The sequence below is a fragment of the Bubalus kerabau genome, chromosome 4, assembly GCF_029407905.1.
Source record: "Bubalus kerabau isolate K-KA32 ecotype Philippines breed swamp buffalo chromosome 4, PCC_UOA_SB_1v2, whole genome shotgun sequence".
Lineage (NCBI taxonomy): Eukaryota > Metazoa > Chordata > Mammalia > Artiodactyla > Bovidae > Bubalus > Bubalus kerabau.
Window position 1 is genome coordinate 173,471,310 of NC_073627.1, and position 18,412 is coordinate 173,489,721.

The 18,412-nt window shown below is 49.1% G+C and overlaps 1 protein-coding gene across 2 annotated transcripts in view; it reads right to left on the reverse strand.

Moving 5' to 3' along the window:
- The window catches only part of WHRN (whirlin), a 90,921-nt gene that overhangs the window by 59,075 nt on the left and 13,434 nt on the right, over positions 1-18,412 (reverse strand). For both annotated transcript variants that reach the window (XM_055579447.1, XM_055579448.1), the window contains exon 2: positions 4,971-5,189. In XM_055579447.1, the coding sequence (XP_055435422.1) occupies positions 4,971-5,189 (219 nt within the window). The remainder of the gene's footprint in view (positions 1-4,970; positions 5,190-18,412) is intronic.

An 18,412-nucleotide genomic window follows, 5' to 3' on the forward strand; every position in this document is an offset into this window, starting at 1 on the left:
ATTTTCAACACCACCCCCATCTGCTTCAATGACCTGCTGGAAACTCCACCTTCCCCACTCTCCAGAGATGGAAGAAGCACTAGAAATGGAGTTAATAACTGGTCATGCCTATATGATGAAGGCTCCATAAAAATCCCAATTGTATGGGGTTCAGAGAGCTTCCAGCTCAGTGGACAGGTGGAGGTATGGGGAGTGTGGTACATCCATAAGGGGTGTGGAAGCTCTGAAACCCTCCCACACACCCTGCCCTACGCACCCCTTCCGTCTGGATGTTCATCTTTATCCTTTATCATGTCCTTTATGATAAACTGGTAAACAGTAAGTAAACTATCTACCTGAGTCCCATGAGTCATTTTAGCAAATTAATCAAGCCGAGACAGGGTCATGGGAACCTCTGAGTTATGCCAATTGGTCAGAAGCACAGGTGACAAGCTAAACTTGAAACTGGCATCTGGAGTGGGGCAGTTGGGGGGGTGTTCCATCGGACTGAGTCTTTAACCTGTGCGACTGGACACTTTCCAGGACGAGCGTGTCAGAATTATAAGACACCCAGCTGGTGTTCCAGAGAATTACTTAGTGGAGAAAACCTGCACACATCTGGTGTCAGAGCACCGGGAGTGTGATGGTAAAGGAGAAACACAGGAGGAGCACTGTAGGATTTCCTTATACGGACTTCAGACCCAGTTCCAAACCCTCCTCACCTTCCATAACCAGCTGGTTCCCAGCCTGAACCAAAGGGGCAGGTCCCACCTTGTCTCTGCAGTTGCTGAAGGCATGAGCTTGGGGGAGGGAACAGCTGCTGCTTCAGAGGATCTGCCTGCTTAGCCCAGATTGGGGCCGTGGCTCTGAGAAACCACTGAGACTTGCCCACTTGCTCAGTGACCCTGGTCAGAGGTGGGCAGTAGGGGACATTTGAGTCCTACATTTTAAAACAGTCACTCATGCAATTAATACTTCTGCCTAGTCAAGGCTATGGTTTTTCCAGTGGTCATGTATGGATGTGAGAGTTGGACTGTGAAGAAAGCTGAGCACCGAAGAATTGATGCTTTTGAACTGTGGTGTTGGAGAAGACTCTTGAGAGTCCCTTGGACTGCAAGGAGATCCAACCAGTCCATCCTAGAGGAGATCAGTCCTGGGTGTTCATTGGAAGGACTGATGTTGAAGCTGAAACTCCAATACTTTGGCCACCTCATGCAAAGAGTTGACTCATTTGAAAAGACCCTGATGCTGGGAAAGATTGAGGGCAGGAGGAGAAGGGGGCAACAGAGGATGAGGTGGTTGGATGGCATCACCAACTCGATAGTCATGGGTTTGAGTGGACTCCGGGAGTTGGTGATGGACAGGGAGGCCTGGTGCGCTCTGGTTCATGGGGTCGCAAAGAGTCGAATACGACTGAACGACTGAACTGAACTGAACTGAAGCATGTACACTGTGCCAGGCCCTGATTCAGGCCCTGTGAGTGCACCAAAGCACAGCACCAGTGGTGGGAAGAGGAGGCCCTACCATTGTCTCCATTTTATAGAAGAGGAGGTTTAAGCTCAGAGAGGTTATGTAACTTCTCCAAGGTCACACAGCTGGCAAGTGGTGGGGTCAGGATTTGAAGCCAGGCAGTCTGGATCCAGTGTCTTACTCTTCCTGTCATGCTGACAAGATCCCGTCTAACCCCCACAGCAGATCTGTCCTAGGTTTTTTTATACAGAGACCACATCTGTACCACATCTGTACCATAGAGACTACGGGCCAGCATAGAATGGGAAGCTGGAATGATGAATAACTCTGCACCCTATTCACCTCTGAGCATGTGATCGTGACTTGAGAGCAGACAGGCCTGATTCTCGCAGGAGTTACCTGTGTTCCTCCCTTCTGTTTCGTCCTGCAGCCTCTGGGATGGTTCTCACACTCCAGTGTAGAGAAGAGCCTTACTAGCAAGGGCTGCAAAATCAGAACTAGCTTGGGACAGTTGAGCGGCTTTCAAGGACAATATCACTACCGGGGATTTTTACACCACTATTGCTTTGAGAACTCATTTGCCTAGAAGGTGTGTCCCCACGAGGGTTGAGGTTAGGCTTTTTGAAGTTTGGCATGGGAAGTCCAGAGTCTGGGGTGGCTTTTTGGAATACTGGATGAGACCAGGCAGCTGGAGAGAAGAGAATCGGGCCAAGGAGCCAAAAGTGAGGGCTCCGGAAACATTTCCCCTATGCCCGTCCTCAGTGGGAAAACAGGGGCTACACACTGTATCAGCAGGAGGAGGAAGGGGACAATGGAGAAGCTTCTCTGGTGTGGATCAGGGCATTTCCTTCCTCCCGAACTATCTGTGTTCCCCCTGGAGCCTGACTGTCTCAGCTTCTGCCTTCTGCACACTCGCGTTCGTGCATGCTCAGTCACTTCAGTTGTGTTCGACTCTTTGCAACCCTATGGACTATAGTCTGCCAGGCTCCTCTTCTCTCGACAAGAATGCTGGAGTAGGTTGCCATTTCCTCCTCCAGGGGATCTTCCTGACACAGGGATCAAACCCGTGACACTAACATCTACTGCACTGGCCACTAGCGCCACCTGGGAAGCCCTTCTGCCTTCTACATTCCTATATACGTTACTCCAAGACACCACAGGGCACCTGACATCCTCTCAACCTTCCCACCCATTCAATTCCAGTGCCAGGGCCCTTTTCTCTAAGCCTTGAAGATGCCACATTTATTCCCACTTCAGGGCCTTTGCACATGGTGTCCTAGCTGCCTGGCATTTTCAATGCTCAGAATGATACACAGCAGCTCCATCTTCCTCTCAGTCTCAGCTCAGAAGTCACCTCCTCAGGGAGAGCCTCCCAGCCCACCTCATCTGAAGCAGGGGCTCCCTCCCCATCACTCTCCATCACCCTTCCTGATTTTATTTCCTTCCATCAAGCCTCACCATCTTAATTATCTTGTTCAAATATGCTCATTTCTGGACTATCGTCTCATTCCTCCTGTGACGTCCAAACTCACCAGTAGCTTCCCCAGAGCAGGGCTTCATGTCTTCTGGCCATTTCTCCATTCCCACCTCCTATGACAGCACCAGGTATACCACAGGTGCTCATAAGCATGGGCTGACTCACTCAGTGGATCCTAGTTGCTGCGGCACCTGAGTCTTGGATTTTGCATCTTCAAAATGTTGCTAAGGGCACCTACCCCATAGAGCAACCACAAGGATACGGGAAGATGCTGTAAGCAAAAGCCAGCACATGGCGAGCTCTTCCCTGATCATAATTACTACCCTAAGATCATGCCCTCCAGAGGGAAGGCTTGAGAAAAAGATACAAGTTCTCTGCCCAGCCCTGGAAGGCTGGCCTTGAAAATGACTCAATGCCACAGGCTGTGCTGCTTTCTCGAGATGGCCAGAGAGCACCTGGCGAGAGGCGGGCATGAGCCCCTTTCTGCGGCCAACCAGCCCTGGCCCCCTTGAAGAAGCCCAGGCAGGCGCTGGTGGTGCGCACGAACTGGCTACCCCACTGCCTCTCTGCCGGCAGAAAACCCCGCCACCTCTGCTGGATCCAGCATACTGATATTTGAGCAAAGAACACAAAACACATTAAATAAATGTTATGGTCTTATCGACAGGAAAGGAGAGCTAAGAAAGAGTCTCCGGAGGGAAGGCGCTTGGCTCAGAGCCCCAAGCTGTGTCAAGGTCTTAAAACGTCAGAGAGCTGCTTACAGGAAAGACTTTCTTGGTTCCAGGAGCAACGAAATGGTGCAAGGCAAACAGCACCCCGAGTTAACCTTAAAATATCAGGGGGGACCATCTCTCAGTCCTTTCTCAATTTTATTAAAGAAACATGGTCTTGGGGAAGGAAGGCTCTGTAGGGGGCATTGAGGCCCCTGCCCTCTTCTTCGGGTTACAGCATCCCATGGTGCTTTGGACTACAACCCATCCCCCACCAGCCACAATACTGGTGTTTCTGTCAATCAAAGGCACCTCCCTGCCAGCCAATCAGGTGCTCCCTTCCCGATACACGACTCTGGAGCGAAAGGATGCAGAGAAGGGAAACCGTGGGGACCCCTTTTTTCCTGGGGGCTGCATCTTGAGTTCCTCAGCTTCAGTTCTGGGCTTGCCCACACACTGCCAGTCAATTCTGACTTTGTGGAAGGTGACCAGGACCAGTTTCCGTTCCTTACAACCCGAGACCCACACTGCAAAAGGTGCCCCGTGAGGCTTGGAGTCCTGGCAGCTGCATGCGGCCATGAGCCTGGATCTGGGGCACTGAGGAGTTAAATCATCGTGCGTGTAAATCATCTGAGCATCTTCTCTTCCTCTGTCCACTCTCGGGGCTACATGAAGACTAGGCTTCACCCATAAGGGGCAAAATATCACAGAAGACAGCAGAGGGAGAACGGAGCTGCCCCCCAAGCCTAGAGGGTCCCCTCTACTCTTCTATGGAGAACTGATGCTTTCCAACTGTGGTTCGGGACTCTTCAGAGTCCCTTGGACTGCAAGGAGATCAAACCAGTCAACCCTAAAGGAAATCAACCCTGAATATACATTGGAAGGACTGATGCTGAAGCTGAAACTCCAATACTTTGGCCACTTGATGCGAATAGCTGACTCATTAGAAAAGACCCTGATGCTGGGAAAGATTGAAGGCAGAAGGAGAAGGGGACAACAGAGGATGAGGTAGTGGGATGGCATCACTGACTCAATGGACATGAATCTGAGCAAACTCCGGGAGATGGTGAAGGACAGGGAAGCCTGGCATGCTGCAGTCCATGGAGTCACAAAGAGCTGGACACGACTGAGCAACTGAACAAATAACCAGGGAATTGAGGGAGATGAAGACCAGAGCCCCTACAAAACCAGGGCCTTGCCTCCAGGCTCTAAGAAGTTTCCCTGTTCTGGGTTTGGCAAGGAGAATGGCATCTCAGTGGCCAGCTCCCCCACCCCGACTCCCACCAGCCCTCCATCTCCAGGAGGCCCTGCGAGGCCAAGGCCAGGACGCTCACCTTTTTCTCATCCCCGCCTTGCAGGAGGTGTAGGGTGCTCCTCCGGTCACTTTCATGCTGCCGCAGGGCGCTGCCGTGGGGCTGGGGCAGGCCTGAAGGTGGGGAGATGCTGCGGCCCTGGGGGTCCACCCAGGTGTAGATGTGGTTGGTGACGTAGCCACCGGGGATGCGCCCCGCTGAGTACACCGACAGCACCAGCTTCTTGGAGCCCTTGAGGGCCTAGAGAGACAGAGACACCTGTTAGCAGGAAAGGGGATGGCGAGAGATTGTCCGGAACTTGCTTGCTCTTAGGACCCTGCACACGGAGGAGGCAGCCAGCCCCTACGTCTCTTCCCTTTCCCAGCCCTCAGTTTTGTCTTAGGGAAATGAGGACATCTGTCCCACCCCACCCCATCCCTCACCTTGAAGTGGTCCAAACACAAGAAATAGGACCTCTCAGCAAATCTTTGCTGAAGAGTCGATGGAACAGGCCTACAACTGCATCCTTACAAAGGCCTGCTGGGCTGCCCTCTGGGAACATGGAATCTGAATGTTCCCACCAGTCCTTACTTGGTATGGGAGGCTCACCGTGCCGGGACTATTGATGCAAACAACGTAGTGGTCTGGAAGGTGGGTACAGGCAGAGGTGCCTACATGACCAGCCCCCAAATCAAAGCCCCCTGGTGTGAGTCTGTAAAGAGCGTCCCTGGAAGGCATTTCACACATCAACATGACTCAGTGCCGGCGGAATCAAGTGCATCCTGTGTGACTGCACAGGGAGAGGACTCAGGAGCTCACGCCTGGTCTCCTGCCATTCAGCCCTGTGCGCTGCTCTCCACGCTCACTGTGCTGTGCACCCTTTCTCTGTAACAAATCTTAGCCACTAGCACAACCATATGCTGAACCCACGAGCCCTTACGGGAACTAGGGAAGATCTCGACGACCCCAGTAGAGAGTTAAGAGATAAAAATACTGATAATAATGGCCATCACTTTATGGCAAATAGAAGGGGAAAAAATGGAAACAGTGGCAGATTTTATTTTCTTGGGCTCCAAAATCACTGTGGATGGTAATTGCAGCCATGAAATTAAAAGACACTTGCTCCTTGGAAGAAAAGCTATGACAAACCTAGACAGAGTGTTCAAAAGCAGAGACATCACTTTGCTAACAAAGGTGCATATAGTCAGAGGTATGGTTTTCCCAGTAGTCATGTTTGGATGTAAGAGTTGGACCATAAAGAAGGCTGAGCACCGAAGAATTGATGCTTTCAAACTGTGGTGTGGAAGAAGACTCTTGAGAGTCCCTTGGACACCAAAGAGATCAAACCAGTCAACCCTAAAGGAAATCAACCCTGAATGTTCATTAGGACTGATGCTGAAGCGGAAGCTCCAATACTTTGGCCACCTGATGTGAAGAGCTGACTCACTGGAAAAGACCCTGATGCTGGGAAAGATTGAGGGCAAGAGGAGAAGGGGGCAGTAGAGGATGAGATGGTTGGATGGCATCATCGACACAATGGACATGAGTTTGAGCAAGCTCAGGGAGATAGTGAAGGACAGGGAAGCCTGGCGTGCTGCAGTCCATGGAGTTGCAAAGACTCACACATGACTTAGTGATGGAACAACAGCAACGATGGTAGCTTAACAATGATAAAAGGCTTGTATGTGTGAGACATTCTGCTGTGTACCTGACGTGCTTTATCTCCTAAAATCCTTATGGAATCCAATCTTGGTGAGGAGGGATTCCATGACTCAGTTGAAGTAAAGGAGGAGAAATGACCTGCCCACACAGCTAGTAAGGGATTTCTTTCCCACAGCAACTAATGTTGAGTGTAGGTACCACCTTGACTTGACACTTTCTAGTCCGGGGATGGAAGGACCACAGGGAGAGGTGAACCCAAACTCTGCCCCCTGGGAGCAGCCATACTGCTTTCCCATGATGCACCTGTACTGACATGAAGCCCTTTATTCTGGGAGGTGGTCACTCAGCACTGGGATGAGCAAGCAAACACACCCCAGAACCTGGGATTTTGTATCAGTGGTAGTACCTACACATGGATAAGCTCATGCTGCCATTAAAATCACATTTACAATCATTACAAAGCATTTTAATGTGATAGATCTTACAATCATTACAAAGCATTTTAATGTGACAGATTTTAATGTTAAGTGGGGTCAGAGGATATAAATCCTGTCTCACAGTGTGATCTCAGTTAAGAGAAAAATTACACAGGGAAAAAAAATGGAAACCGAGGAGTAATGTGTGCCAAGATGCCAGCAGTCCTTCTCTCTGGGGGGCAGGATTATGGGTGGTTATTATTTTGTTCTTCCTGTTTCTCTATATTTTCCAAATGTTCCAGAAGGAAGGTGTAGTGCTTTCAATATCAGAAAATAGCAATATGCATAAAAGGGGAGGGCGGCACTTAACTCTCTGAACCTGCAGAGCACTGTGTAATACTGACCCCCAGTTCTCTCCATGGACAAAAGGGGTCAAGGGCAGGGCTTTCAGAGACAGTGGAGAGCCCTGCTTGGGTAGAGTTTCCGGACAAGGACACTGGACCACAGGCCTGGACACTCTGACACCTGAACCTCTTCCAGAGGAGGAAGGTCGGGCTGGGAGGGCCCCTCGATCCCACAGTTAAATGCCAGTCCCAGGGCGGTGGGATAACGAGCAGATGGCAGCTCTCCAAAATTCCGCTTGTAAAAAAGATTTCTGAGAAGATGAGCAAAGAAAGATTTACAGTGTTCCTTTCCCATTCCCCGGGACTCCCCTGACAGAGCAATTGGGAAAATAAAATCTCTGTGAAGTTTAAGATGCAGGATGGAGGAAGCCTGAAACCAAGTAAGCTTTTGCTGGAATTTAGTGCACAGCATCCGCAGAAGCCACTGTGGCCTTTGAGGGGTCTTCCTGACCCCTCTGCCCCGCCTCTGGCTCCCTCCTCCATGAAGGCGTCGCTGAAGCTCTGAGGCTGCTTCGACGGGCTTGCCTCTTCTCTGCTTCCTCCCTGGAACAGACAGTGAGTCTGAGCCCTCACTCATTCCACAAGGACTGGCCAAGAGCCTACTGTGTGCCGGGCCTGGAGAGAGCAACGTGAGCATATCTTCAGGGCACCTGCAGCCTGAAGAGAGACAAGGCTTCGCTGGGCCCAGAGTGCGTGCCTGCCCGCGAAGCAGCTTCAGCCATGTCTGACTCTTTGTGACTCTGTGAACTGTAGCCCCCCAGGCTCCCCTGTCCATGGGATTCTCCAGGCAAGAATACTGGAGTGGGTTGCATGTCCTCCTCCAAGGGATCCTCCTGACCCAGGGATAGAACTCGAATCTCCTGTGACTCCAGCGTTGCAGGTGGATTCTTTACCTGCGGAGCCACTGGGAAGCCCAGGCCCAGAGTAGGTCCTCAGAAAAACCTGCTTGGCCTGGCTGGGTGAGAAAGCAGATTTTTGGCCTCCTAAGGAACCCTAACATGCACGGGCATCACCCTGCAGCCACCTTCCTCGTTGGATCTGGAAGGCTGCGCTGGAATTTGGGACAGGGGAAGGCAAGTGGAAAGAACGGGACCTTGTGGATCTGGGCAGAACTGGATTTAAGTTGCCTCTGTCACTTGTGAGTCCAGGGTCACTGAGGCCAGCTGCTTCTGCTCTCAAAGCAGCACAAGTTGGTGGGGGGGAGGCACGGACAATGCCCACCTCTCAGAATCCTCTGGGTAAAATGGAACACATAGAGGGTGGGCGTCTGCACAGTGTGGGGTCAGCACGTGGCAGAGCCCACTCCCCTCTCCTAGTAGTGACTCCACATTGAGAAGGCAAACCAGGTGTAGAAAAGCGTTATCCAAGGAGTTGGAAAAAAAAAAAAAGAAGGTGTCTGAGAGAATGAAAATCAACGCACAGTGCATGATTTGTATTCTGTATCACTGGCAATAGTGGCTTTTTCTTGGTCAGTTCTATAAATAGGCGAGCAGCAACCTTGAGAATGGAGAGGAGGTTAATGCCTTTGATGAGAACAAGAGGGAAGGCTGGCACCGGAGAGGGCCTGGCAGGTCACTGAGTCTCCCATGCACCACCAGCCCCCAGCGTGCTGCAGAGGGGGACCCTGGCAACCCGAAATGGGAAGGGACACAGAAGCACAGCCCAGACACAGGAAACCAGCCCTGGGCAAGCGGCTTCCCCTGTGCACCTCGGTCTCCACATCACCAGCCTGTGGGACCAGAAAATCTGAAGGCCACTCCAGCCTGGACCATTCCAGAACCTCTAATATTGGCTCTTTAGGGGCAGGGGGTAAATGTGGGCTTTCACTGGGTCTTGGAGAGCTTGAATATCATCATCCACTGCTGCTTTATTTTTCTGGCAAAACTGCAGAAAAACAGGATTCCTGAGACAGCACTTTCCATACCTAAACAGGCTCTGGGAACACGGCCCTGGTGCCGGGGCCATGAGAATGCAGTGAGGAGGGCTCCATCCATGGCACTTTGACCAAACTGTGTGTGTCATGCAGGGAAGGTGGGAGGAGGGGAAGGTCTAGGAGTGCAGTTTCTGCTTTTTCCTGGCTGTCTTATGTCTCTCTCTCCTTTTTTTTAAAAAACAAAAAAACCATTTGCTTATTTTTAAAAGGTGTCCCTGGCAGGAGGCGAAGGGGACAACAGAGGATGAGATGGTTGGATGGCATCACTGATTTGGTGGACATGAGTCTGAGCAAACTCTGGGAGCTGGTGAAGGACAGGGAAGCCTGGCACGCTGCAGTCCATGGGGTCGCAAAGAGTTGGACACAACTGAGCAAATGAACTGACTGAATGGAAGGATTAATTCATAAAGAGAGCTGGCTGGCACTTTCTTGCCCCGAAAGCCCTTCCACCTGCCTACCTCACTCACTCACCATTGCCACCTTGATCCCTGAGGCTCAGGCCATCTGGAGGATAATGTGGTTCTCATTCCTGGTTAGGTGCCCAGAACTAGTGGCTTCTCTCACTGGCATGCCTCAGTAGCAAGCAGCCTTATACAGCAAGGCAAACTAGAAAGGACTCTGCTTGTGAAACAGACACTCAGGCATATCTCCATTATGTTCTGCTGGGTGGTCGAGGGCTATGCCCTCCTCTTGCTGGCCTCGGTTTTGCTAACTGGCAATGAGCGGGTTCCTAGGTGGCGCTAGTGGTAAAGAAACCACCTGCCAATGCAGGAGACATAAGAGACGCGGGTTCCATCCCTGGGTAAGGAAGATCCCCTGGAGGAGGGCATGGCAACCCACTCCAGTATTCTTACTTGGAGAATCCCATGGACAGAGGAGCCGGGCGGGCTACAGTCCATGCGGTCACAAAGAGTCAGGCACGACCAAAGTGACTTAGCAGCAGCAATGAGCAGAAGGGAATCTCTGATTGCTAAGGTCCTGCCCCAAGTTAAATTTGAATGTCCTCTGGTTCATTGCTATATTTAGGAGAAATGACGTTGCTACCAGGTCCTTGAACCAGATCTTGAATCTCGGGGCTCTGAGGTTCCACATCAGTTGGGAGGGACCAAAAGGGTTTAAGAAAACACCAGAAGGGCAGATGGAGCATCTCAGGTGTGGCAGGATATGCACCCCAACTCGGCATTATCACAGCAGCAGGGACCTTCAAAGGGACCCGACGGCTGGGGAGACAGCCTCCAATGGGACTGCAACCATGCGTCTTTGTTCTTCACAGACAGCAGCCTGTGTGTGGTAGACAACATCCAAAAGCTACCTAAAAGCAGTGTACCAGTGCCTGCTGGCGACTGGCGACCACACCCCTCTCCTGCTGCAGCAGCCGGCAGAACGAGCCAGTCTCCTGAATCAAATGCTTATAAGCTGTGCCGCCTCATGCAAGTGACCAAACCTCTCTGTTCATCTGCTTCCCTCCTGGAAAATTCAGATCTCTTTTCCCCAGTCTCTAGGTAGAAGAAGCCTATTAGCACAGTGCCTCGTACTTAAGAATTCAATGAGCTAAGGCTAAACAAATCCCATGAGATGTGGGGAAAGTCCACTGCAAGCAAGAGCCGTCATCAGAGCCCCCTGTTCCCTTGCTTGCTATCACATGTTTACTGGTGAAACTCCATCGGGGGGTTTGCCAGCATGCCACCAGGTCATATCACAGAGGAATCTCGATCTGCCCAGGCAGATGGCACGGCTGAGATATTACCCATCACCAGATGATGACGCAGGCAGCATGCTATGATTGCGGGAATGTAAATTATATGTGGATGTCTTCAAACTTAATAACTGGCTAGTTGGATTAATGCTCTCAGAAGGCACATCTACCTCACTCAGCTCTTCAGAGCTGACTCTAACACCCTAAAATCACAGACCAGGCGACAGAATTCTCTGCTCAGCAGAAGACTGAGAAATAGACTGGAGATAGTTACAGTACGAAGGGACTGGGGAGTGGGGAGGAATTGTGTTAACACAGCAGGTGCACACATGTTCCCGTGTTTAAAAACATGCACCAAAATGCAAACACAAGGTCACAAGACCATGAGACTACTGCCTGGAGAGGCAGGTACGAAAGAAGCGTTCCGGAAAAGTCTTGAGTGAGGACACAAAATGGTGAGTCATCCAGCTTATTTCACGGCAAGGTCTTCTCTTCTGGGGAACAGATCACTCAGAACAGAAACTCAGGAGGGAGGGCTGGTCTAAGACCTGGGTTAGTGATGGGGAAGAGAGGGAAGGATCGTGCTGGCCTGCTCTTCCTGATTCTACCTTGCCTAGCTGGGTTTTGGATTCCGAGTCTCTGGGCTCCCATCCTGGCTCTGCTGTTGACTTACTGCGTGACACAGAGCAAATGACTTAAGGTCTCTGTACCTGTGTCTGCATTCAAAATGCCACTGTTTTAAGGATGATCAAGATAATATAAACAACCTATACAGTATATATAGCCGCACAGCAGTAAAGAATCCACCTGGCAATTTCAGGAGATAAGGGTTCGATTCCTGGGTCGGGAAGATCCCCTGGAGGAGGAAGTGGCAACCCACTCCATTATTTTTGTCTGAGAAATCCCCTGGACAGAGGAGCCTAGCAGGCTATAGTCCACTGGGTTGCAAGGAGTGGGACAGTACAGAGCGACTGAGGAACAACATTGTACGCGGCACAGAGTAGGTACTAAAGGCACGTGAATTCCTTTCCTGGGCCTGCCAGCTTCTTCTCTAAACAGAAGCCCTAGAAAACCTCTAAAACTCTCATCTGCGTGGACACCAATACCTGAGCAACTCTAGCCTCTCCCTCCCAACTTTCCTCCTCTTCAGAAACGTCCTCTCTTTTGATCGCTACTTCCTCATATCAGCTCTGACTGACACTCAGCCCCTTTCTCACCACCTCCAGGAAGCCTTCTTAGACAGTGACTGACTTCCCTTTTCTGAGAGCAGCTGGCACACTTGTATGTTTTTGTTGCCATCTATACTACAGCTTCTGTATCACCTTCATGCATTCTGTCTCTAAGACTGCAAGAGCAGCTCCTTGAGGCACACTGCCTATTCTGTTTTCTTTATCCCCTCTCCCGGCTCCTTCTCCTCCACTCACTACCTGTTCATTCATTTCATTCATGCTCATTCATTCAAGATATCCGTTGGGCTTTCAAGATGCTAGGCAGCCCCGGAATCTGTTAAAAGAGGCCACAGAAAGAGCCGTGCACTGGCCCGGGGCCCAAATGCCTGGATCACCATCCCATGCTTGTTCACACGCATGTGAGCATGTCTCAGACACACGTGGAATTCAGAGAAGCAGAAGGAGTAGTGCTTTAGAGCCACAGCTCTGCAGCAAGACTTCAAGGATTCCGTTCCTGGCTCTGCCATTCACCAGAGGCAACCGCAGGCAAGTTACCTAGCCAGCCTGTGTTCCAGTTTCCCAGGCATGAGATGGGATAATGGTAGTATTATCTCACAGGGCCGTGGGGAGGATTAAATTAGTTAACATGCATAAAGTGGTTAGTGTCTGGAAGATAGGTAAGAGGTACAGAAGGGTGAGGTGTTGTTATTACTATGGAGACCCCAGAGCAGAAGTCGCAACCTGCTACCCACGGCAACCACGGCTGCATTCTGGTGTCTGTCCATCTCGGTTTGTTCTGTATATTTTACAAACACACGGATGTTCACACACAAAACTATTGTTGTCTGAGGATGACTCATGCTTAACATTTCATTGACATCTTTTTTTCAGCTAAAAAAAATGTATTTTGAGGATCTTTCCTTAAAAAGATCATCTCTTCCCATAATACATGGCATTCCCTGGCTGAGACGCACCACCATTGAATTCCAGCTCCCCTATTGCTGGAAATTTATGTTGCTTCTAAATTTTTGCCAGCACGAACAATGCTGCGATAACATATTTATACTTGCATCCAATTTTCTACACCAAAGAAAAGTGGAATCCCAGAGACTGTTTTTTCATATGCAAACCTGTCCATCTTTGTGTAGTTCCTCTAACTACCTGCAGGGGGCAGCACTATGACACCTTAGTCTGTAAAAGGCATGAATTTCCCCTATCTAACAATGGCACCCCACTCTCAGTACTCTTGCCTGGAAAATCCTATGGACAGAGGAGCCTGGTAGGCTGCAGTCTATGGGGTCGCTAAGAGTCGGACACAACTGAGCGACTTCACTTTCACTTATCACTTTCATACACTGGAGAAGGAAATGGCAACCCACTCCAGTGTTCTTGCCTGGAGAATCCCAGGGACGGGGAAGCCTGGTGGGCTGCCGTCTAAGGGGTCGCACAGAGTCGGACACGACTGAAGTGACTTAGCAGCAGTAGCAGCATGGGCACTGCGGATGGGACTGAGTGAGGGCTTTCCAGTGATTTTTTCCTGAAGCAGAGTTCACTCTGATGCAGGGATCCAGCCTACTACGTGCCTTCTTCCATAGGATCCAGAAATCTCCTAGTGTATGCAAATCTTTGCTCTATCTTCCAATTTCTCCTAGAGACGAAGTATTGTATTGCAAAACACCAAAATAAAAAGGGGGCTTAGGGGGAAGACCCCTCAAGAGTTTTAAAGTAATAGATGTACTCACTAGAAAACTATTCCCAGACAGAGGACCACGTCATCCTAGCTGCGAGACTTCAGGCAAGTTCCTTAAGCCCTCCGGGCTGCACCCTTCTCACCTGTTTTGTTGTTGCTGTTTAGTCACTAAGTCGTGTCCAAACTCTTTTGTGACCCCAAGTACTGTAGCTGGGCTCCTCTGTCCATGGGATTTCCCAGACAAGAATACTAGAGTGGGTTGCCATTTCCTTCTCCAGGGCACCTTCCTGACCCAGGGTTCGAACACACATCTCCTGCACGCATCTCTGGCATTGCAGGCAAATTCTTTCACTGCTGAGCCACCAGGGAAGGCCTCTCACTTGTTAAGTGGGGTTATTCATGCCTACCATCACGGAGTTGAGTGGACAAAAGGAGGACAGACAAGATACTGGACACAAGACATCTTGCACTGGGCATGGTGCATAGCAAGTGCCCAGTAAACGATGCTTAACATTATTGATCACAGCAAATTACAGTGATGACTAAGAGTTATATTCTTCCCACTGCACCTATGAAGAAAGACTTCTGGGTGGTCAAGTGTCTTATGCAAGGTCAGAAAGAGGAAGAGAGGCAAGGCTTGAACTTGAATCTTGGATTCTTCAAACTCATGTATCTTTTACCAGTAGTTCAAGAGGGTTCAAATAGGGACTTCCCTGGTGGTCCCGTGGTTAAGACTACAGGCTCCCAGTGCAGAGGGCCCAGGTTCGATCCCTGGTCAGGGAAGTAGATCCCACATTCCACAACTAAAAGATTCTGCTTGCTGCAATTAAGACCCAGCACAGCCAGATAAATTTTTTTTTTTTTAAGTAAGTTCAGATAACACAAGGCCAACCATATGTCAAAGCCACATAAGATGGACAAGGAGAGGGCCTGAAAAGGGGGCTTGGACTTACAGGTTGCAAGTAAATGAGACACCTTGGCCTCTTGAACCCTGAGCTGGTCCCAGGTGCAGCCACAGACACTGGAAAGACCCTCTCTGCTCAGCTCCACTTGGAGGGAGGGCGGAAACTGGCGTGTGGACTCCGTCTCTCTGTGGCATATTTTAATGTCATGAGAAAGTAAAGCCCTAATTAACACTCTGTCTTCAGAGCTCCTTCCTCTGCACCACGTTTTATCTGTGTTAATTATCACCTCTCACAGGGACCACTAACTGCAACAGCTTTCCAGCCTCCTCTCCCAGCCTCCAAAATTAGTCTGTGCAGGGCAATCTGGACATCCTTTTAAAATGAAGTGGGCCCTGTCCCTGCCCTGCCCCAAACCCTCCCAGTGCCTCTCCAGCCTGCACAACCAACCCTGCTGCCCAGCTGGCCTCCTCTCCTGCCCTGCCACCTGGCCTTTTTATAGTATCAAGAGCTCCAAGCTACTTACATGTTCTGCTTCCTGTCCCTGAATGTTCATATCTCTACGTGCATGCATGCTCCATTGCGTCAGTCGTGTCTCACTCTTTGAGACCCTATGGACTATAGCCCACCAGACTCTTCTGTCCATGGGATTCTCCAGGCAAGAATACTGGAGTGGGTTGCCATGCCCTACCCAGGGGATCTTCCTGATCCAGGGATTGAACCCGAGTCTCCGGCATCTCCTGCACTCCAGGCAGATTCTTTACTGCTGAGCCACTGGTGAAGCCCTACCTCAACATACTCAACTTACCTATAAGTGATTATTTTATCAACATCTTTCACAACAGAGAAGACAGGAGATTCTGGTTTGGTCATAGATGTGACCAAATGTATCAGTGATCAGATGTAACAGTAAATATGTAAATCAGTAAATATGAAAGATAGGAGACTGTGGGTGATCCCACGTAAAATGAGAGACACTGAAAAATACAACTAAAATTGCTTTCCTCCTGAAATTGACCTCCTTCCTCTTGAAATTGAGTGCCAGTGAGGAGTTTTTACCTCTGCCAAGGTACCAGTGAGTTTTCTATAGAACCTGAAAGAATGTATTAATTTCTCTTTTTGCCTTGGTTTTACTAGGAATTTCAGAATTCCATTTGAATATGTAATATCAATCCTATAAAGGCAACACCTTGCACATGCCTATGTGTGTTAACACACACACACAATACACTTTCCAATATTGTTTCTGATCTCTCTGCCTCTTTCACAATAAGCTTTTTAGGTTAATTCACTCAGTTATTTTTGAAACAGGACGTAATATTAATTACAAATATATTAACAAATAAGTAAATGGGATACATGGCTTCCCAAGTGGCTCAGCAGTAAAGAACCCTCCTGCCAACGTAGGAGATGCAGTTTCGATCCCTGGGTCAGGGAATGGAACCCACTCCAGTATTCTTGCCTGGAAAATCCCCTGGACAGAGGAGCCTGGCGGACTACAGTCCACAGAGTCTCAAGGAGTCAGACATGACTGAGTGCACACACGCACACAAATGGGATTCAAAGAGTTAAAAGAAAGTGTTAACCATTTCTTTGCTCACTTCTACTTCTTGCATCCCCAACCTCACTCCTGGAAATTTATCTTCTATTATTCTTTCATGAAGATAATAGATTCTCTCGATTTTTAAAAATAAATGAACAGGGAGTTTGGAGGAGAATGGATACATGTATATGTCTGGCTGATGTCTGGCTGATGTCTGGCTGAGTCCCTTCGCTGGTCACTTGAAATTCCCACAACGTTGTTAACTGGCTAGACCCCAATACAAAATAAAAAGTTTAAAATAAATAAAGAGGATGTTCAATCACACCAATCACATAGGAGGTGCTCAATAAAACAACTGCCAAGCGGATGAATGAATGCTAAAGGCCATCTCGACGATTAGATCTCCTCCACATGCAGTTGGAAGCAGAGATACTTTTCACAGACACTTGGGCAGTAACTGGGCTTTCTCATCCAACCTCTATCTTCCTCCACCTCTCAGAAATCCTTTGCTGCTGCTGACTTTGGTCTAAGAATGCACGTCATTTACAAACAGAAGTCCAAACATCGTCATTCTAAATTCTTGTGGAATGTTGACATCAATTGGGTGGCAGTGTGGTAAGATTTCACTCTGTCTCCAAGAAGGTCAGCTTCATTGTCATGTACCTGAGGTCTGCATGCCCACTGGGGGCTAGATCGAGACCAAGACGAGCCCTGACATGGCCCATCCGTTCTGGCTCTTTGAGGCCACTTCACCACCTTGAGCTGCTGCATCCAGGGAAAAGCAACTGAACTGCAGAGCAGCTGTGTGAGCCCAACCGAACGACCTCCCAGAAACGTAGCTCCACATAAAGGTCAGGAGGTGCCATGACAACATACGTAGGAAGCAAACATGAAAGGAGGAAGGTAACTAAACCATTGGGAAAATGTGAATGCATACAGATACAGGCCAGGGGAGAGGGTAGAGAAGTGATGACTAGCTGACATCTTCTTCCCCCCTTTGCAGTTTTCTTAATGATGTTTAGATTTGCCTTGGAACCTAACTAGATTTTCCAAAATCAACTGTGCATCCCCTCCTCTTTCTCTTTTCTTTATAAGTTTGACCTTCTCCAAAGGCTCCAGTGTGAAGATACAGAAGCAAATCTTTGCTCCAGTGCTGAGAATGCCAGGATCCCAAAGGCTGGAACAGGCACCTGACATTTCAAAGCCTCTGCTCTCCAGCGTCTTTACTCCTAAATGTCTGAGTGAGCTAAGGCTGGGGAAAAAAGGAAAAACATGGAGGATCAAAGAGAGGGAAAAAAGTGCTGTCTTTGGGGATAATGCCATGAGAAATTTACAAGAAGATAGTGACGGAGTGACCCTCCCTTTGCAAAACATCTCACAAGATGAGGACAGAGCCAATTCCAGAAAATATTGATTCCTTTTTAATGCAATTCTTCAATTATCCACTAAGCCTGGCTTTTAGTCTCTTATAATTTAAGTGAATTGCTTTACAAATGTTCTCTTAAATTTTGTCTCTTTATTCTTTTCTTTTTTTCCTTTAAGGAGGAACTAACAAGATTCTAGGAGTCATAGATATAATCATGAGATGCACCTCGATGGGTTTGCAATGGACTGTCTGCTGTCCAGAATCAATGTCCATAGCACATCCATCCATCAGGAAAATCAGTTTCTATCAATATCATTTTCTCGGTGTACAAGTGGATACACGGATGGGGAGTGGTAAAGAATCTTCCTGACAATGCAGGAGATGCAGGTTCAATCCCTGGGTCTGGAATATTCCCCTGGAGGAGGAAATGGCAAACTACTCCAATATTCTTGCCTGGGAAATCCCACGGACAGAGGAGCCTGGTGGACTACAGTCCATGGGGTCACAAGGAGTCCAACAAGACTAGCAACTAAACAAACAGCAATTATCTATGTATATATGTATTTAATATATGATATATTCTATATACCATTTATATGTACGTGTGTGTGCTCGGTGGCTCAGTTGCATTTGACTCTGCGACTCCATAGACTGTAGCCCACCAGGCTCCTCTGTCCACAAACTTTTTCAGGAAAGAATACTG